The sequence below is a fragment of the Schistocerca gregaria genome, chromosome 5 (assembly GCF_023897955.1).
Source record: "Schistocerca gregaria isolate iqSchGreg1 chromosome 5, iqSchGreg1.2, whole genome shotgun sequence".
NCBI lineage: Eukaryota > Metazoa > Arthropoda > Insecta > Orthoptera > Acrididae > Schistocerca > Schistocerca gregaria.
Window position 1 is genome coordinate 168,703,079 of NC_064924.1, and position 23,034 is coordinate 168,726,112.

Here is a 23,034-nt window from a genome sequence, read left to right on the forward strand (position 1 = left end):
ATTTAAATCCTGATAGGACGAGTAAAAGTTAAAATCCTGAAGGGATGCACAAAAGTTTAAATCTAGCATATTGTTAATGAAAGACAAAGACAGATAGTACAAAGTCCAATAGCTGGTCATGGCGTTGGAAGCCGCATCTCTTTGGTGAAGAGGCCACAAATGGTGTAGGTCTGTAGCTGAAAGTTCCTGGAGGTGAAGGTTGACATGGGTAGCATCATCATCATATCAGTGGCTCCAAAGTAAGATACTGATTGTGGGGAAAAACTTGCAGTTGGTACCTGGCTTAGGAAACTCACCGGGAGTCAACTGCTCAAGCATAACCCAGTTGCCAGCCTAAATAATGCCCAGGTGGCAGGATACTGCAGGTACTATTTTTGCTCATGCAGTCTGCAGAGAAGAAAAGATCTGCGGGGCCAGTGATCTCTGGTAGCACTTGGGTTACTGCTTGGTGGTCAGGTGGAGTGTGGACATCTCTTGCCTGTTGTCTGAAGAGCTGTCCCCTGCGAGGACCGTGCCCACATAACCCTTCTGTGCTGTTGGTTGCTGGCTGAGTAAGTGCAAGGGCTCGGCACAGAATGTCAGACTTGTGTACAAGAACAGTAGCAGAAATGGTCCAGAAAACATACCGTTCCATTACTTTGGCACCCATTTGTTGTAGAATAGTAGAACATACTCTGAGATAAAATGTGAGAAGGTACCTTGAACAAAATTATCTGCTCCACGCCAACCAGCATGGATTCTGGAAGCATCAGTCAGGCAACCATCAAATTGCGCTTTACTCAAAGTATGATCAAATGTGGTTTCAAATGAGACTTGTGACTGGATTGAGAATTTCTTGGTAGGGAGTACACAGTATTTGATCTTGGATATAGTCATCAATAGATGTAGAATTAGTTCATGTGTGCTCCAGGGAAGTGTGTTGGCACTCTTGCTGTTCTTGTTATATATTAATGACCTGGCAGCCATTGTAAACAGTAACTTCAGATTTTTGTAGATGATGCAGTTATCTACAATGAAGAACTATCTGAGAAAATCTGTGCAAATATTCACTGATAGGAAGTATGAATAATAATGCTTTTAGTCACAATTTTTTCATGTTTTATGATGCATTTTCAATCCTGTGAGTCCATCATCAGAAGCAGATTTTTAATATACAATTTACATCTGCTCCTGAGTGAAGGTGATGCGAAATGTATGTCCCTCTTGTGAAAAGGTTAGATGTTAATTTTGAAATACAAGGATCAAGTAACAGAAAAAAGGATGATAAAACTGAAAAACTTAACAAAGAGTCAAGCAAGGACACTTTTAAAGTTTTTAATGTTGGCAGTCATCAGCCTTTGTGGTTTTATGGAGGTATATTTCCAGCTGTTCTAACAGAACATTTGAAATTTGACTAAAACTATAAGACTTCAAGAGGTTAACACTGGTAGAGGAAGGAGTCAGAAACATGGGTAAACATTTATTCAATAGCCTGCCTGAGCATATGAAATGACTTATAGACAATATGGAGTTAAGAAACCAATTACAGAACTTTGTTTTGGGCAACTCCTTGGATTTCAATGAAACATATCTTCACTGGCACTTTTAAAATTAAATTTTTAGGAGGTGAAATGTCAGCACCACTGTAGACACATCCTGTTCCTCTCGCCTCTCTACTGAAGGAACTATTATTTCTGAAAGCCAAGTACTGTCTCTTTTACTTTTATATGTACCTGTAGGCAATACTAATGTTTCCCTTTCTCAAGATAACTACTATCCAGGAATTCTATCTCGTAATTTTATAGTTTTCTGGAGAGTATTTTCCTTTTGGTACAATTTTTAGATTGTTTTACAGTAAAAATCAGCGCTGTACTGCAACAAGATTTAATAATGTTGGGCTGTACTTAAATAAAATGTACATCTTTGAAATCTTTCCTCACTCTCTGCAGGATACAGGGAATATAACTATTGCAATATAATTCATAAAAAATAAATACTGTTAAAACAACAATACTAAAAACAAAAGAGTAATGTCTATTCTTCAGTTTCCAGAGCAGAAATGTATGGAATGAAGCTGAGATAAAACTGGAATTTAAAAACAACTTTGATTCTAGTTTTCTTTTTTCTTTTTATCTTTCATCAGGGGAAACAAAAGGCAAAGGAAACAGATATGGGATCTTCTTCCCCCAGTCATCTGCCTTATCCTTGATAAGCTATTTTGCAGTATATTATATTATTTGCCCTTTTAGTTTTTCCCTGCTACTGCTGCTTCTGGTGCCCAAATAATGTCTTTGATGCTGTACTTGATGTACCACTAATCTTTATCTTCTTCCAGCAAAATACTTTTATCCCTCCCCTGTAATTTTCTTTGGCTTGCTTCATTGCTTTTTCAATATGCTAGTTAAACAAAATTGGTGATACACTGCAGCCTTACTAACTTGACTTACTAAGTTGAACATTTCTTCCTAGAACTTTTGCTTTTATTACTTCAATCTGGTTCTAGTAGATTACTTATATTTCACCTCAGGATTCTGAATACATTATTCTGCCTTATAGTGCTACAATCCTCCTTTTGGTTCCACAAATGCTATGAAGGTATGCTTATTTGTATTTATTCTTTCCTCTATTATCAAGTATTGGACCAGATTTGCTCCTATTGCATCTTTCATTTATCTGAAGCTAGACCGATTACTCATTACCCCAATATCTCTTCAATTTTACTTTAAATTCTTAAATACATTAAAAAATGTATTACCTATCTGGTCATGCCTTTCTTGGTAGTGTGATGATAAATCTTTTCTGTGCCTGTGAATGTAAGTTTCTGGTTTCAGGAGTCCTGATGACCAGATCAAATAACCTGTTTTCTATAAGTCACATTGATATTTCTAAGTCTGAAAATATCTTGTCACCTCAAGCTAATTTATTTGAGCTAAGATCATTCAATGCTCGGTCCAACGCTGACCACATTACTGGATCACCCATCAACCTTCTCCATCTTTCTCCTCCTTCTCCTTTCCATGTCCTTCTCTTCTTCTATGACACTTTGGGGCAGATCTTCTCCAATATACAGACCTCAATACACTCTTGCCACATATTTGCCCTTTATTATGCATGTAACAGACATTTCCTCACCTTCTCCATGTACATCACTTTTCTGTGCAACCATCTCTTTCTGGATTTCTTTAAATGTCTCTTCCATTTTACCTGACTCAACCAATATTATTTGGTTTCTCAGCATTCCCTAAAAATTCATTTATAATGTAATTATATTTTTAATTATTTTATTATGTTTCTTTTATCTTCATCCTGTTTCTTTCCACGTTCCCCTTGTGGCAGAAGCTTCTAGCGGCCAGAGACTCAACTGTGTATATTTGTGTTTCTGTCAAGTCAATCTCTTGTGTTCTTGTACTGGCAACACATAAGTAGATGCTACTCTTCTGTCACAAACACTGATAACATTAATTTCCGACCTTCATTTTGACATTTATTGTACGTAGAATGTCAAGTTTGTGAATTCTGATTTCATTACAGAAGCCAATGAGTGCAGTTACACAAACCTGTATGGTCTTCTTTCATAATATTGTTCATCAGCAGGACAGAAATGATAACGGGGCTTCAACTGTACTGCCAACCATGAAAGTAAATGTGATTCTTTGGAAATCTTCACAGTCTGTAAAAAAAAAAATCATAGTGGATCTGTATTTTAATAAGCCTTGTATTACGCAACCAGCTTACAACAAATGGTAAAGGTAATTTAACGGTTACCAAATGCATTTCGTATGTACGCTGTCAAATCCTTGTTCAGTCAAATAAGTATTAAACAGATGAGAAAGTTGGTAATTCAGTTTTTTATCCAATGATTGATTTGCTTCAACTAATTTTCAACACAATTAAATAGTGTTATTTCATTAATACTGTTATAGCTAAGGTGGGCATGGAAAAATAATTTACATTACAAGAATTCATTGCAATTAAGTTATTAATCACTGTACAGCTAACGCCACATGTGAAATACAATAACATCTCATGTAACTATGAGGCAAGTTCACTGTCCCAAAAGAACATAGAACATGCGAAATGATTAAAAAAAGTTTCCTGTAAGCATTATCATTTTAAATGGCAGTAATAATATCTAGACTAATAAGTATACTATATATTGAGAAGACTGTCACTCCTGTTCCCATGTGACTCTCTTGATTCAGGTGTTCTAATATTTTAAGTGTACCCTTGGGTAGTTTCTTCTGTAATTACACTTAGTTATGAAAAATTGCTTAATCTCTAGTGAGCTTAAGTGGATGAGCAAAGAAGAAAAGAATAGCTGGGAAGAACAGGAAAGTGCAGAAGATAAACTGACAAACTGTAGATAGATGAATGATAAAATAAAGTACAAACTAAAGACAACAATGAGAGAGTATGAATTTTCCTGTGTCTTGAACATCATATGTAGTATTAAAATGTCATTCATAAGATGAAATTTTTATACTGGATTGGAAAAAACAAAAGGCTTGTGCACATCATATTTTATGGACTATAAGACACACTTTTTTCTTTGATAAATTTCTTCCAAAATTCAGGAGTGTCTTATACTCGAAATTAATATAAAAATGTCCAGTGTTTGATTTAAAATTGCTGTCAGTCTTAAAAATGGCCATATATTCAATGTTGTGGGAAACCTATCTCTAACCAGTAACATTGGATTCAACTGGCAGCAGCAGTGCTTTGATGCAACAAATATGAGTCGTGGGGATTCACAAGCTTGCTAACATGTTTCCCTCCCACCCTGCCATCACAAATCCAAGAAGCTATGTAGCCAACAATGCATTATTGCAGTCCATGGTGCCAGTGAACTTGAATTGAAAGTCATTTGTGTTATTGGTAACAGTGTGATATTTTTGTTAGTAGCTAGTTTTGTAATGGAAAACAATTGAAGGTATTCATATGATGCGGGCTGTAAATTGAAAGTAATAGCACATGCAGAAAAGCATGGAAACAATAGCCGAGTGACATTTCAGCCCTCCATTTACAGGTAAAAAACCATTCACAAATGGCAGCCTAATAAGAAAGAACTGAAAAAAATTAGAAAGACTAAATGTGCAAATAGAGGATAGAATGGAAACTAGCCAAAACCAGAAGGTGACAATTTTCAGAGATTTTAAAGGTGAGTTCAGTTTTATAAACTAAGATTTTTTTAAATTCTGTATTTTCAGTCTAATAATAAATATGGCAAAAGGGTTATTTTTAAAAAAAAGTTGCTTAAACATTAAGGTGCATCTTATAGCCCATTGTGTCTTATGGTTCATAAAATACAATATGTATCTGATAAAAATACCTGAGGAGTATGACAGGAAAAGTCAACTGTGAAAAAAGTGTTGATATTACACACATCAAAAAAAGTTTAGCATCACCCCAGTTCCCAGAACTCCTGAAGATAGACCTTGACTGTGGATATTGTATTGCAGACTAAACCTGCCCAAAGATGTAAACAACCATGCATGAGCAATGCCTATTAGACAGAAAGGGTCTGACAACCAATCAGTTCCAGTCATTCCGCCAGGAAGGAGGCACACAGCTGATGTTGACTGTAGTTCAACCATGCCTAGACGATCAGTACCACAGTTCAATTGCGTCAGCATAATTACTTTGTACCAGGAAGGACTCTCAACAAGGGAACTGTCCAGATGTCTCGGACTGAACCAAAGCAATGTTGTTTGGACACGGAGGAGATACAGAGAGACAGGAGCTGTCGATGGCATGCCTTTCTCAGGCCGCTCAAGGGCTACTACCGCAGTAGATGACTGCTACCTATGGATTATGGCTTGGAGAAGCCGTGACACCAATGCCACCATGTTGAATAATGATTTTCGTGCAGCCACAGGCTGTTGCATTATGACTCAAACTGTGCGCAATAGGCTGCAAGATGTGTAACTTCACTCCCGACGTCCATCTCTGCAATCACAACATCATGCAATGTGGTACAGATGGGCCCAAAAACATGCCGAATGGGTCGCTCAGGATTGGCATCACATTCTCTTCACCAATGAGTGGTGCATATGCCTTCAACCAGACAATCATCAGAGACATGTTTGGAGGCAACCCAGTCAGGCTGAATGCCCTAGACACACTGTCCACAGAGTGCAGCAAGGTGGAGGTTCCCTGCTGTTTTGGGGTAGCATTATGTGGGGTCAACGTACACCACTGGTGGACATGGAAGGTGCTGTAATGACTGTACGATACATGAATGCCATCCTCTGACCGACAGTGCAACCATATCAGCAGCATATGGGTGAGCCATTCATCTCCATGGACAACAATTCATGCCCCATCCCTTCAGGATAATATCGCTAAACTAGAGTGGCCAGCATGTTCTCCAGACATGAATCCTATCAAACGTGCCTGGGATAGATTGAATTCTTAAATAAAGTATTTTGTCACTGCTGCAGTTCCTGAAGGTTCCACACCATTTTTTTAATGAAACATCACAAATGTTGACAACATACAAAAAAATTCTTACTGCAACGTTGTGACCCACCAACCTCTCTGAAGGATTTATGCTGAATTCCCATTGAGGAGTGGGGCAATCTGGACCAAGAGTGCCTTGATGAACTTGTGGATAGCATGCCACGATGAATAAACACATGCATCAGTGCAAGAGGACGTGCTACTGAGTATTAGAGGTACCGGTGTGTACAGCGATCTGGACCACCATCTCTGAAGGTTTAGCTGTATGGTGGTACAACATGCAATGTGTGGTTTTTGTGAGCAATAAAAAGGGCGGAAATGATGTTTATGTTGATCTCTATTCCAATTTTCTGTACAGGTTCTGGAACTCTCGGAACTGAGGTGATGCAAAACTTTTTTTGATGTGTGTATTAATCTGCATTCAAATTTAAAATTTTACTTTGTTAACAAAACCTGACATGGAAGCTTTTACAATGTTACAGCAAGCATACAGTGGAGCATGTTACACAATTAACTATTTTTCTGTGGTTTGAGCAGTTTAAGGAGGATATGTTTCTACTTGAAAACAAATTAGTACAGGCACTTTCACTACCAAAGTGAAATAAATCAGAATCAACGAAACTGCTGCCAGTGTACAAGAAGATAACTGGCACTGAACACACACAAAACGAAGGTCAGCAGTAGTGTGTTTGCGATTTTGCCAGATCACTTGCACATGGCCCAAGTCTTGTGTGATGTGTGCTGCAAGTAAAATGAACATGAGCTGGTATATCAAAGGTCTGATGGAAGTTTTAAGGGCAATTCACACTGACCGTGATGGCACCATCACATCAAGGTGTATTCACATTGTCCGTCACAAGTCAATTCATGTCAAGTGATCTCAATTGACATGGCTTTCCGTAACTGTTTTTTAGTGGGAACTGAGAGCTTGGCAAGATGATTTGCAACTGCTTTTACATGTGAAGTGCAGCTTACAGGTACAGTTTGTGTATTAGAGAATGAAGATAGAAGTGCAAAACAACACAAAAAGAATGTAGGTCCCAAAAATGTCATTACGTGGTACAGAAGGGGAACTTCACACAGTGTACAAGGAGCTCAAGAAAGAGGAAGCTGCATTTAATAAATATTTTAGAAAGTTGAAGCACCTGTTGTTTCTTTTTTTACATCAAATAGCAGCCAGAATTACTATAAAAAATAAAATGGTTTGTGTAAGGTTAAATTTAGGACTGCCAGTGCAGAGCAAATTTTTATGCGACAGTCATACCTCCTGGAATACCTTTCCCTTCAAGATTTATAGGGCTCTTTTTTACATACTGTATTGGGTTTTAATAGTTCAAGTGCCTTATTTGTACTGGGATTAGCTAGTGAAACCACTGGTGCTTGCAAATCTGTTTCACACACATTCCAGAGAGCTGCTTAACAATAAATAAGTCTGCCATGAACACATATTGAAACAAACAACTCTAATACATTTTTTGATGTATATTCTTAAATAAAGTATTTTGTGACTGCTGCAGTTCCTGAAGGTTCCACACCATTTCTTTACAAAACATTACAAATGCTGACAACATACAAAAAAATTCTTACTAATGGATCTGATTCTACCCACAGTACCTTTTTTATGTGAAGTTGCGGCTGCATTGCATTGTAAAATATTGACTAGGGTACTGGTACATATAAAAATGAACTTAATAAATGTAGTAAGAGGGCGAGAAATTTAGTACACTCATGTCATACAATTCAGACTGCTGCCTCAGTGTTTCAATTAATCATTCATCATTTGTTATACAGTTATAAATTTAGACAAGAGAAATAATGAAAAAATTTATAACAAACAATGAACAACAAACAATTGATATCAACCACAAAACCCATGGTGAAATGAAAGATGGAGAGATGCACATAGCCGTGCATTGGTTGGAAATGAGCTTCGGAGTCATGTGATAAAAATGAACAAGTGATATCAGCCATCAAAACTTTCTTCCCATATACACAAATGCAAGAAAAATCTAAAATTCACAATTTGGTCTGTTTGGAAGTCAATGACAATTGCTTCTTTTGACTGCTGTCGAATGAAATGTCAACATAACAGACACTTATGCGTACTGATAACTTTCCCACATTGTGATTAAGTGTTGAGGATCCTACAGAGCACATATACCAAAAATGTCTCGATGGCACCCATCTGACTATCGCTTTCACCATGACGGTATAATCATTTCAGCAATAATGTTAGCAAACACAATAACTATTCATAAGTTAATCTCTGAGTGGCTATTAAAAATAAGCAAACACTTTTAGCTTCATGGTGCCTGCATTATAGGAAAGGTGACTCTGAAGGTTGCATTGTGTCCATCAGCAATCTGATGTGTTCAGCAGTGTGTAAGTAGCAAGCAACTGAAATGGATGGTGTTATTGCATCTCCTGCCAGTTGTGAGCTACATTCTGTCACTTGCTGCCTCAAGCAGAAGGAGTCAATGCCATTGAGATTCATCATCAATTGTGCCGTGTGTATGGGGTTCGGATTATAAGTTATGGTGTAATGAGAACAAGGTCTGAAAAATTCAAGTGGTCAAGGAAGATACTCAGATATAACTGATGAACTTAAGCAACAAGTTGACAAAATTGTACAAGTGAGACATTAGTTCACAATCTCCGAACTTTCTGAAGACCTGTCTCAGATTTCAATGACAGTCCTCTTTAACACTGTCACAAACATGTTAGGTTACCATAGGTTTTGTGCAAGGTGAGTACCAAGATTTCAAATCAATGTTCAGTAAACTGAAAGAATGGGTTAGGTCTTTACATTCCTTCAGCGCTACCAGAATCGGGACTGGGACAAGGCATTGGAGCAGAATGTGAACTCTGAAACTAAGGAACAGTCCAAACAGTGGATGCATGCTTCTCTATCTCATGCACAAATACAATAATCCAACTTTCACAGGAACACCATTTGTAGATTCCTTGTTTGTTCATATATAAAAGATTTTTGGACATACTATGTGAGCATAAAATGTGCTATATGATTCAGTAACTGATTAATGACACAAACATACACCTGCATTTTTTCACCTCTGTCACCTCTGGAAATGACGAGTTTCTCCATGGTTAAGACTCTACATTAAATTGTAGTTCCCATATAACTGGCTGGATAAAACTGTGCAGAGGTTGGAGGAAGCCAATGGCACACCACCTATAACAGGACTGCATCTACTAAAGCCTCACAATATAGGCAGACTAACGTACTGTGTATAGATAGGTAGAAAGACTCATTACTGTACAATTATATGATCGCTGACCAGTTACAAGAAACCCTTAACTGTAAAATATTGGGTGCGCTATGGACAATCCATCATGTTGTAGCAGTTAAAGACACTGCCTGGCGACGTAAAGATCACTGGTTTGATCTCCACTTCTGCAATTGTTTATCATTTAAGGTTTGTATTTCTGGAAGGTTCTTTGACCTGCTTATTTGTGGGATATCGAAATTTCCTAGAACATTCTACAGGCTGGTGCAGTTAAAAGGAGCCTGCCTCCCCTTTGAATATGAACACAATATTTTGGCTTCTGAAATAGGGTAAACAGCTCCAAAAATGGGCAGTTTTGTGCAACAATTGATTGTTCACACTCTTCTGTCAGCATTTCAGTTTATTTCATCAGTGAATTTACATGTTTCTCTTTGTGGTCTACAAAATTATTTTCTTGATAGAAAATAGAATTGACACAGTGGAAGCATATGTGAAAACAGGTTTGATTAAGGAAACTCATGAAATTTTCAAGGTCAAGTATCCAGACAGAGGACTACCAGAAAGAGGCCAATATAGTCTGTATTAAAATTGGCACACCTATGGATCAGTCCAAAATGTATGACAACAAAGAATTTCCTCAGTTCACACACCAGAAATTATTGCAGACATTTGCTGAAGAATTATTCAGAGCCCAAAGAAATCTTCACATAAATTGGTCCAACAGGGGCAAGTACGTAAGAGAAGTTGCCACTGGATATTGAAAAGTCTTAATTTGAAGTTATACCATGCGACAGTCCTGCAGCAATTATGGGAGGATGACAGTCAGAAATGTGTAGATTAGTAGATTACCGCAGGTGGCTTTTGAATAACAGCAATGATGGTTTGTTAGATTCTTTCCATTACATCATGACTGATGAAGCATGGTTTCATGTATCCAGTCATGTGAATTCACATAACACAAGGTACTGGGCAACAAAGAACCCTGACACTGTGTGTCAACAACCACTCCTTGATGAAAAAATCAGTGTAACAGGAACATGCATCATTGGACCAATATTTTTTGACACTACCCTCAACACGGTTGCATGTATGGAAAGTTTTCATACTTTTGTTTTCAACACACTGAATATGAAAGACAAGACTATTTCTTGCAGCAAAATGGGACAACATGCCACACATCTTAGGTTTCCTTGGAATGAGTCCATGTCTTCACTGACGAATGAACTGGCAGAAAACATTTATGGTCATCACATTCGCCAGATCTAACAACACGATTTTTATTTTCCTGTGGGGACACTTGAAGAGCAAAGTCTATGAAACAAATCCATGTACAATACAGGAAAAGAAAGACATCATCAGCTGTGAAGTTGCCACCATTCATATCCAAACTTTACTCAGGGTGTATCTGAACATATTTAAGACATGCACAGCCATGTATTGATGTTGCATGGGGGGGGGGGGGGGGGGCACCTTCAACACCTTCCATAAATTATTTTTCACAGTATTCCTAATTGTGAATCAATGGTAAGTCCATTTCAGCTCTTCGTTTCTGCAATTTCACTGAATTTCCTTTATGCTTACATTGGCTAATTTTATGTGCGCCACCCTGTATATGTGTAGTAGGAGTGCACTCTGCAAAGGGGGCAGTTCAGCTCCATCTGTACTTCTGTGCTTGCTGAATAAATGTGTTTTCACTATGAAGCATTAGTTATTGTTGATAACCCTGCTACTGTAACTGATTATGTTCTGGATTCTTCATAATAGAATTGAGGAGTATATATCCAAAGTGGAATGATTACATAAAACTAGTTGTTGGAAAGGCAGATGTCATGATTGAGAGTCACAGAAAGAATCCTACGAACATTTAATTCATCCATGAAGGAAGTAGTTTACAACACCCTTGTTTGGCCAGTTTCTTAGTAGAGTCTGGTACCCTTTATCAGGAAGAACTAATGCATGAGATAGAGAACATACAAAGAAGAGCCACTTCATCATGCATCAGGAGTACTGCATCACGAAAGGCAGAGAGCAAACTACGATGTTTAGGGAATGATGTGGATGTGACAGTGCTGTCCAGATGTTACCTGGTACTCAACTGCAGAGTAGCTGTGAAGTGTGTAATCAAGTAATCTGCAGCAAAGTTGTCATTTCTTCTGAACAGCTAACAACACATCTCATAAGATGTCACTCTCTATTGGTGACACATCTGGAGGCAATTAAGTTGAATATCTACATTTCTGTCTGTATTTCTGTAGTCAATTCTTAAGGCAGTAATATTAGGATGGGTAGGACGTGCACAGGCTGTGTGTGAACAAAGGAGGAGCTGGGTGCAGTTCGTGAACAGCTGAATTGCTTTTGGCTAAGGTCAGTTGTCTTTAGGTTGCTGCCTCGGGGCACAGAGGTGGCAGAGAAACTGACACTTCACTTGGGACACCTCCGGTGTCACTCATTTTGGCCATGGATTTTGCGCCAAGGCACCTCTTAGTGTACCCATTGTGGTGGATCTGCCCTCATAGCAGGATGAGAGGCATCTGGTAAAGCTTTCTAGTTGCTCAAGTGAGTAGGCCAATGTGAGGACAGGCCGTCTTGTCTTGACTGCTCACTGTGTCAGTGGACAGGTGGCCATTTCTTCAGCTGGGTCCAAGCAGGCGTATGAGGGCAGGGGTTTGCAGTTATCTGGGGCTCCAACATTAGATGTGTTCTGCAGCCCTTTACAGAAGTGGAATTCAGGGCCAGAAAGGAAGCCCATGTGCATTCAGTCTGACTTAGATGTGGAAGAGGCCTTGCCTGCAGCTATTGACACCTGTCGCTTGGATTCTGAGGCCATCCTCAATTCATCCAGGCACAAATGGTGAAGGCTGCTGGCCTCACACATAGGGTGCAAGCAGAGCTCGCACTTTTCAGTATTGTTCCCAGGGTTGAGTGGGGTCCTTTGGTTTGGAGCCAAGTGGAGGGTCTCAGTCAAAGGCTTGATTGGCTCTGTGGTGGTCTGGCTGCAGATTTCTTGACCTGCATTATCGAGTGGAGAATTGTAGGAATCCTGTTGATGGGTCAGGTATGCACTACAAAAAGGAAGCAGCTCCTCAGGCAGAGCAGTACTTGCGGAATGCGCAAGGGCTTTTTTAAGATAGGTGGTAGTTTGAGGTATTCTGATGTACACTCGCCAGAGAACAAGCAATTAGTGAAATCAGACTGCATTCAACGAAATAACACTTTGAGTATCAAAATTTTATCATTAAATTGTTTAAGTACTCATAACTCCAGCCCTAGGAGTAGACAACATTCCATTAGAACTACTGACATCCTTGGGAGAGCCAGTCCTGACAAAACTCTACCATCTGGTGAGCAAGATGTGTGAGATAGGCGAAATACCCTCACACTTCAAGAAGAATATAATAATTCCAATCCCCAAGAAAGCATGTGTTCACAGATGTGAAGATAACCGAACTATCAGTTTAATAAGTCACAGTTGCAAAATACTAATGCGAATTCTTTAATGGAAAAACTGGTAGAAGTTGACCTCAGGGAAGATCAGTTTGGATACCGTAGAAATGTTGGAACACGTGAGGCAATACTGACCCTAAGACTTATCTTAGAAAATAGACTAAGGAAAGACAAACCTTCGTTTCTAGCATTTGTAGACTTAGAGAAAGCTTTTGACAACATTGACTGGAATACTCTGTTTCGAATTCTGAAGATGGCAGGGGTAAAATACAGGGAGCATAAAGCTATTTACAATTTGTACAGAAACCAGATGGCAGTTATAAGAGTCGAGGGGCATCAAAGGGAAGCAGCGGTTGGGAAGGGAGTGAGACAGGGTTGTAGCCTCTCCCCAATGTTATTCAATCTGTATACTGAGCAAGAAGTAAAGGAAACAAAAGAAAAATTCAGAGTAGTTATTAAAATCCATGGAGAAGATATAAAAACTTTGAAGCTCGACTATGACATTGTAATTCTGTCAGAGACAGCAAAGGACTTGGAAGAGCAGTTGAACGGAATGGACAGTGTCTTGAAAGGAGGATATAAGATGAACATCAACAAAAGCAAAACGAGGATAATGGAATGTAGTCAAATTAAGTCGGGTGATGCTGAGGGAATTATATTACGAAAAGGAGTTTGCTATTTGGGAAGCAATATAACTGATTATGGTCAAAGTAGAGAGGATATAAAATGTAGACTGGCAATGGCAAGGAAAGCGTTTCTGAAGAAGAGAAATTTTAATAACATCGAGTATAGACTTAAGAGTCAGGAAGTCGTTTCTGAAAGTATTTGTATGGAGTGTAGCCATGTATTGGAAGTGAAACATGGACGATAAATAGTTTGGACAAGAAGAGAATAGAAGCTTTCGAAATGTGGTGCTACAGAAGAATGCTGAAGGTTAGATGGATAGATCACATAACTAGTGAGGAGGTACTGAATAGAATTGGGGAGAAGAGGAGTTTTGTGGCAAAACTTGACAAGAAAAAGGGACCGATTGGTAGGACATGTTCTGAGGCATAAAGGTATCACCAATTTAACATTGGAGGGAAGCGTGGGGGGTAAAAATCGTAGAGGGTGACCAAGAGATAAATAAAGTAAGCAGATTCAGAAGGATGTAGGTTGCAGTAAGTACTGGGAGATGTAGAAGCTTGCACAGGATAGAGTAGCATGGAGAGCTGCATCAAACCAGTCTCAGGACTGAAGACCACAACAACAACAACAACATTCACAACTAAGTTCACAAATAACTGCACTCCAGGAAACTTCTCGCACTCACATTAGCCTCAAGACCGAGAGCTAGCAAAAATTCAAAGTAGAAAGCTCTGAGGAATTTAGCAATTCATGGAATATGTTTTTGTTCTTGTTGTTGTTGTGGGCTTCAGTCCAGAGACTGGTTTGATGTGGCTCTCCATGTTACTCTATCCTGTGCAAGCTCCTTCATCGCCAAGTACCTACTGCAACCTACATCCTTCTGAATCTGCTCTTGGTCTCCCTCTACAAATTTTACCCTCCACGCTGCCCTGCAATACTAAAATGATAATCCCTTGATGCCTCAGAACATATCCTACCAACCGATCCCTTCTTCTAGTCAAGTTGTGCCACAAATTCCTCTTCTCCCCAATTCTATTCCGTACCTCCTCATTAGTTTGTGATCTACCAATCTAATCTTTAGTATTGTTCTGTAGCACCATATTTCAAAAGCCTCTATTCCTTTCTTGTCTAAACCATTTATCATGTATGTTTCACTTCCATACATGGCTACACTCCATACAAATATATTGAGAATAGACTTCCTGAGACTTAAATCTATACTCGATGTGAATAAATTTCTCTTCTTCAGAAACGTTTTCCTTGTCATTGCCAGTTTACATTTCATATCCTGCGTGCCTCAGCGATACAGATAGCCGTACTGTAGGTACAATCACAGCAGAGGGGTATCTGTTGAGAGGCCAGACAAACGGGTGGTTCCTGAACAGGGGCAGAAGCCTTTTCAGTAGTTGCAAGGCAACAGTCTGTATGATTGACTGATCTGGCCTTGTAACACTAACCAAAATGGCCTAGCTGTGCTGGTACTGCGAACAGCTCAAAGCAACGGGAAACTACAGCCGTAATTTTTCCCGAGGGCATGCAGCTTTACTGTATGGTTTGATGATGATGGCCTCCTCTTGGGTAAAATATTCCTTAGGTAAAATAGTTCCCCATTCAGATCTCCGGGCGGGGACTACTCAGGAGGACATTATTCTCAGGAGAATGAAAACTGGTGTTCTATGGATCAGAGTGTGGAATGTCAGATCCCTTAATTGGGCAGGTAGGTTAGAAAATTTAAAAAGGGAAATGGATAGGTTAAAGTTAGATATAGTGGGAATTGGTGAAGTTCGGTGGCAGGAGGAACAAGACTTCTGGTCAGGTGACTACAGGGTTATAAACACAAAATCAAATGGGGGTAATGCAGGAGTAGGTTTAATAATGAATAGGAAAATAGGAATGCGGGTAAGCTACTACAAACAGCATAGCGAACGCATTATTATGGCCAAGATAGATACGAAGCCCACACCTACTACAGTAGTACAAGTTTATATGCCAACTAGCTCTGCAGATGATGAAGAAATTGAAGAAATGTACGATGAAATAAAAGAAATTATTCAGATAGTGAAGGGAGACGAAAATTTAATAGTAATGGGTGACTGGAATTCGAGTGTAGGAAAAGGGAGAGAAGGAAACATAGTAGGTGAATATGGATTGGGGCTAAGAAATGAAAGAGGAAGCCGCCTAGTAGAATTTTGCACAGAGCACAACTTAATCATAGCTAACACTTGGTTTAAGAATCATGAAAGAAGGTTGTATACGTGGAAGAACCCTGGAGATACTAAAAGGTATCAGATAGATTATATAATGGTAAGACAGACATTTAGGAACCAGGTTTTAAGTTGTAAGACATTTCCAGGGGCAGATGTGGACTCTGACCACAATCTATTGGTTATGACCTGTAGATTAAAACTGAAGAAACTGCAAAAATGTGGGAAATTAAGGAGATGGGACCTGGATAAACTGAAAGAACCAGGGGTTGTACAGAGTTTCAGAGAGAGCATAAGGGAACAATTGACAGGAATAGGGGAAAGAAATACAGTAGAAGAAGAATGGGTAGCTCTGAGGGATGTAGTAGTGAAGGCAGCAGAGGATAAAGTAGGTACAAAGACGAGGGCTGTTAGAAATCCTTGGGTAACAGAAGAAATATTGAATTTAATTGATGAAAGGAGAAAATATAAAAATGCCTTAAATGAAACAGGTAAAAAGGAATACAAATGTCTCAAAAATGAGATCGACCGGAAGTGCAAAATGGCTAAGCAGGGGTGGCTAGAGGACAAATCTAAGGATGTAGAGGCTTATCTCACTAAGGGCAAGATAGATATGCCAACAGGAAAATTTAAAGCGACCTTTGGAGAAAAGAGAACCACTTGTATGAATATCAAGAGCTCAGATGGAAACCCAGTTCTGAGCAAAGAAGGTAACGCAGAAAGGTGGAAGGCGTATATAAAGGGTCTATACAAGGGCGATGTTCTGGAGGACAATATTATAGAAATGGAAGAGAATGTAGATGAAGATGAAATAAGAGACATGATACTGTGTGAAGAGTTTGACAGAGCACTGAAAGACCTGAGTCGAAACAAGGCCCTCTGAGTAGACAACATTTCATTAGAACTACTGACAGCCTTGGGAGAGCCAGGGCTAACACAACTCTACCATCTAGTGAGCAAGATGTATCAGACAGGTGAAATACCCTCAGACTTCAAGAAGAATATAATAATTCCAATTCCAAAGAAAGCAGGTGTTGACAGATGTGAAAATTACTGAACTATCAGTTTAATAAATCACAGCTGCAAAATACTAACACGAATTCTTTATAGACGAATGGAAAAACTGGTAGAAGCCAACCTTGGGGAAGATCAGTTTAGAATCCACAGAAATGTTGGAACACGTGAGGCAATACTGACCCTACGACTTATCTTAGAAGATAGATTAAGGGTAGGCAAACTTACGTTTCTAGCATTTGTAAACTTAGAGAAAGCTTTTGACAACATTGACTGGAATACTCTCTTTCAAATTATGAAGGTGGCATGGGTAAAATACAGGGTGATTCAAAAAGAATACCACAACTTTAAAAATGTGCATTTAATGAAAGAAAAATAATATAACCTTCTGTTATACATCATTAGAAAGAGTATTTAAAAAGGTTTTTTTTTCACTCAGAAACAAGTTCAGAGATGTTCAATATGGCCCCCTCCAGACACTCGAGCAATATCAACCCGATACTCCAACTCGTTCCACACTCTCTGTAGCATATCAGGCGTAACAGTTTTGATAGCTGCTAATATTTCTCGTTTCAAATCATCAATGGTGGCTGGGAGAGGTGGCCGAAACACCATATCCTTAACATACCCCCATAAGAAAAAATCGCAGGGGGCAAGATCAGGGCTTGTTGGAGGCCAGTGATGAAGTGCTCTGTCACAGGCTACCTGGCGGCCGATCCATCGCCTCGGGTAGTTGACGTTCAGGTAGTTACGGACAGATAAGTGCCAATGTGGTGGCGCTCCATCCTGCTGAAATATGAATTGTTGTGCTTCTTGTTCGAGCTGAGGGAACAGCCAATTCTCTAACATCTCCAGATACTGTAGTCCAGTTACAGTAGCACCTTCGAAGAAAAAGGGACCAAAAACTTTATTGGCTGAAATAGCACAGAAAACGTTCACCTTAGGCGAGTCACGTTCATATTGAGTTGTTTCCCGCAGATTCTCAGTGCCCCATATACAGAAATTGTGACGGTTGACTTTCCCGTTAGTGTGGAAAGTTGCTTCATCACTTTGAAACGAAAGATTCATCTGTTTCCATTTGAGCAAGGATAAAATCACAAAAATCGATTCTTTTAATCTTATCAGCTGCAGACAGTGCTTGAACCAATTTCAGACGATAAGGTTTCATAACTAACCTTTTTCGTAGAACTCTCCATACAGTTGATTGTGGAATTTGCAACTCTCTGCTAGCTCTGTGAGTCGATTTTCCTGGGCTGCGAAAAAATGCTTGCTGGATGCATGCTGCATTTTCATCACTCGTTTTCGGCCGTCCAGAACTTTTCCCTTTACACAAACACCCATTCTCTGTAAACTGTTTATACCAATGTTTAATACACCACCTATCAGGAGGTTTAACACCATACTTCGTTTGAAATGCACGCTGAGCAACTGTCATCGATTCACTTCTGCCGTACTCAATAACACAAAAAGCTTTCTGTTGAGCGGTCGCAATCTTAGCATCAACTGACGCTGACGCCTAGTCAACAGCGCCTCAAGCGAACAAATGTACAACTAAATGAAACTTTATAGCTCCCTTAATTCGCCGACAGATAGTGCTTAGCTCTGCCTTTTGTCGTTGCAGAGTTTTAAATTCCTAAAGTTGTGGCATTCTTTTTGAATCACCCTGTATACGGAGCAAAAGGCTATTTACAATTTGTACAGAAACCAGGTGGCAGTTATAAGAGTCAAGGGGCATGAAAGGAAAGCAGTGATTGGGAAGGGAGTGAGACAGGGTTGTAGCCTCTCCCTCATGTTATTCAATCTGTATATTGAGCAAGAAGTAAAGGAAACAAAAGAAAAATTCAGAGTAGTTATTAAAATCCATGGAGAATAAATAAAAGCTTTGAGGTTCGACAATGACATTGTAATTCTGTCAGAGACAGCAAAGGACTTGGAAGAGCAGTTGAACGGAATGGACAGTGTCTTGAAAGGAGTATATAAGATGAACATCAACAAAAGCAAAACAAGGACAATGGAATGTAGTCAAATTAAGTCAGATGATGCTGAGGGAATTATATTAGGAAATGAGACACTTAAAGTAGTAAATGAGTTCTGCTATTTGGGGAGCAAAATAACTGATCATGGTCGAAGTAGAGAGGATACAAAATGTAGACTAGCAATGGCAAAGAACGTGTTTCTGAAGATGAGAAATTTGTTAACATCAAGTATAGATTTAAATGTCAGGAAGTCATTTCTGAAAGTATTTGTATGGAGTGTAGCCATGTATGGAAGTGAAACATGGACGATAAATAGTTTAGGCAAGAAGAGAATAGAAGCTTTCGAAATGTGGTGCTACAGAAGAATGCTGAAGATTAGATGGGTAGATCACATAACTTATGAGGCCGTATTGAATAGGATTGGGGAATAGAGAAAATTGTGGCACAACTTGACCAGAAGAAGGGATCAGTTGATAGGACATGTTCTGAGGCATCAAGGGACCACCAAATTAGTATTGGAGGGCAGCGTGGAGGGTAAAAAACACAGAGGGAGACCAAGAGATGAATACACTAAACAGATTCAGAAGGATGTATGTTGCATTATGTACTAGGAGATGAAGAAGCTTGCACAGGATAGAGTAGCAAGGAGAGCTAAATCAAACCAGTCTCAGGACTGAAGACCCCCCCCCCCCCCCACACACACACACACACACACACACACATCCTCTCTACTTTGACCATTATCAGTTATTTGGTCCTCAAATAGCAAAACTCATCTAATACTTTAAGTGTCTCATTTCCTAACCTAATTCCCTCACAGCCACCTGATTCAATTTGACTATATTCCATTATCCTCATTTTGTTTTCGTTGATGTTCATCGTATGTCCTCCTTTCAAGACACTGCTCATTCCATTCACCTGCTCTTCCAGGTTCTTTGCTGTCTCTGACAGAATTACAATGTATCGGCAATACTGAAACTTTTTTTTTTCTTCTCCATGGGTTTTAATTCCTACTCCAAACTTTTCTCTTGTATCCTTCACTGTTTCTTCAACTTGCCTCACTCCATTTCCAGCCACTATTTCCCTTTCATGTCCCTCGACTCTGATAACTGCCATCTGGTTTTTGTACAAATTGTAAATAGCCCTTTGGTCCCTGTATTTGACCCCTGCCACCTTCAGAATTTGGAAGTGAGTATTACAGTCAAGATAGTCAAAAGATATCTACTTGACCATCTACTGCCTTCACCATTTCATATCTCAAAGCTACCCATTCTTCTTCTACTCTATTTCTTTCCCCCATTCTTGTCAATTGTTCCATATGCTCTCCCTGAAAACCTCTACAACCTCTGGTTCTTTCAGGTTATCCAGGTCCCATCTCCTTAAAAATGCCCACATTTTTGCAGTTTCTTCAGTTTTAATCTACAGTTCATAACTAATAGATTGTGGTCAGAATCCACATCTGCACCTGGAAATGTCTTACGATTTAAAACTTGATTCCTAAATCCCTGTCTTACCATTATATAATCGATCTGAAACCTTCCAGTGCCTCCAGGCCTCTTCCATGTATACAACCTTCTCTCACGATTCTTAATTCAAGTGTTAGCTATGATTAAGTTGTGCTCTGTGCAAAATTCTACCAGGGAACTTCCTCTTTCATTCCTTACCCCCATTCCATATTCACCTACTACTTTTCCTTCTCTTATTTTTCCTACTATCGAATACCAGTCCCCCATGACTATTAAATTTTCACTTCCCTTCACTATCTAAATAATTTCTTTTACCTCGTCATACATTTCTTCAATCTGTTCATCATCTGCAGAGCTAGTTGGCATATGAACTTGTTCCACTGTGTTAGGCATGGGCTTCATGTCTATCTTGGCTACAATAATGCATTCACTATGCTGTTTGTAGTAGCTTACCCGAACTACTATTTTTTTTATTCATTATTAAACCTATTCCTGCATTACCCCTATTTGATTTTGCATTTATAACCCTGTATTCACCTGACCAAAAGTCTTGTTCCTCCTGCCACCAAACTTCACTAATTCCTACTATATCTAACTTTAACCTGTCCATTTCCATTTTTAATTTTCTAACCTATCTGCCCCATTAAGGAATGTGACATTCCACACTCCGATCCGTAGAACGCCAGTTTTCTTTCTCCTGATAACGACATCCTCTTGAGTAGACCCCGCCCAGAGATCCGAATTGGGGACCATTTTACCTCTGGAATTTTTTACCCAAGAGGACGCCATCATCATTTAATACAGTAAAGCTGCATGCCCTCAGGAAAAATTACGGCTGTTGTTTCCCCTTCCTTTCAGCCGTTCACAGTACCAGCACAGCAACGCCATTTCAGTTAATGTTACAAGGCCAGATCAGTCAGTCATCCAGACTGTTGCTCCTGAAACTACTGAAAAGGCTGCTGCCACTCTTCAGGAACCACACATTTGTCTGGCCTCTTAACAGATACCCCTCCTTTGTGGTTGCACCTACAGTACGGCTGTCTGTGTCATTGAGGCAAACAAGCCTCCCCACAAACGGCATGGTCCATGGTTCATGGGGGTGGTCATGGAACATATGTGTGTCTAAAAGACTGATTAGACACCAAAGGAGGGGGAGAGTTCATTGCAATTGATAGAAATAGGTTGAATTTGAGTGTGACTGTGAAGTTATCTAGTTGCATGTAACGGGTCTAGATAAAACCACGTAAATTGTTGCTTATTTTTACTGGCACCCAATACTGCTGTGACAGCTTTAGAGTCATTCAAAGAAATTCTACGCTCAACAACACGGAAATACCCAGGTCACCCCATATTATTTGCATGTGACTTTAAACTATGGATTCACTGCAGGGGGTACAGAGAACACAGTCTTTGGAAGTACTTTTGAGCATGTTTTCCAAAAAACGTCCTGAGCAGCTACTTTGAGAGCCACATGCAGTACAAACATTTCACACTTTGTAGCTACAAACTGTTCTGGCCTTATCGATGGAATCAGTAGAGATACGGATTTGTGACCATGATGCCATCATAGCAACTATGGTTGCTAAAGTTAATAAATCTATCAAGAAGGCTAGGAGTATATTTCAGCTAGAAATAGCAGATAAGCAGTTGTTAATGTTCCACTTATGCACTGAATTGACATCATTTAGTTCCAATAGGTTGGACTTACAGGAATTACGGGCAAATTTTAAACGGATTGTAAATTGGGCTCTGGAGAAATACGTGCTGCGTAAGTCAATTAAGGATGGTAAAGACCTACCTTAGTTTAATAAAGAAATTCAGAAAATGCTGAGGAAGCAAAGGCTATTGCACTCTTGCTATGAAAGAGAACACGCAAATGACATCAGAAAAAAATTAATAGAAACTTGAGCTTCTGTAAAAAGACTGATGTGCAAAGTAACTACAACCACCATACATTAGCAAAAGAACTTGCAGAGGACGTGAGAAAATTCTGGTCCTAATTAAAATCGCTAAGCATGTCTAAGGCTTGCATGCAGTCACTTGACCTGTCTGGTGTGGCAGTAGGAGATAGCAAAAGGAAAGCAGAAATTTTGCATTTAGGAAATTGTTCACACAGGAGAAGACATACATACTGTTGTTCAACTATCAAACACACTATGTATGGATAACATGGTAATAAGCACCCCTGGTGTAGAGAAACAAATGAAAGAGTAGAAACCAAATACGTTGCCAAGTTGTGATGGAATCCCAATTTGGTTTTGCAAAGAGTACTCTATGATATTAGCCCCTTGCTTAACCTGCATTTATTACAAATCTTTCATCCCATGCGAAGTCCGCAGTGACTCAAAAAAAGTGCAGGTGACTTCTGTATATAAGAAAGGTAAAAGAACAGGCCCACAAAATTATAGACCAATATCCTTTACATCAGTTTGCTGCAGAATTCTTAAACACATTCTCAATTTGAAAATAATAAATTTCCTTGAGACAGAAGAGCTCCTCTTCTTTAATGAGCATGGTTCTAGAACACATCATTCCTGCAAAACTCGGCTTGCCATTTTCTCATTTGCTATCCTCCAAACTGTAGATGAAGGGCAACAGGCTGATTCCATTGATTTCC

At 39.3% G+C, this 23,034-nt stretch overlaps 1 protein-coding gene across 1 annotated transcript in view; it reads right to left on the bottom strand.

The window, feature by feature from the left end:
- Positions 1-23,034, bottom strand: part of LOC126272441 (CWF19-like protein 1) — a 159,129-nt gene that overhangs the window by 70,484 nt on the left and 65,611 nt on the right. Inside the window, exon 6 of the mRNA XM_049975316.1 lies at positions 3,537-3,649. Coding sequence (XP_049831273.1) covers positions 3,537-3,649 — 113 coding nt within the window. The remainder of the gene's footprint in view (positions 1-3,536; positions 3,650-23,034) is intronic.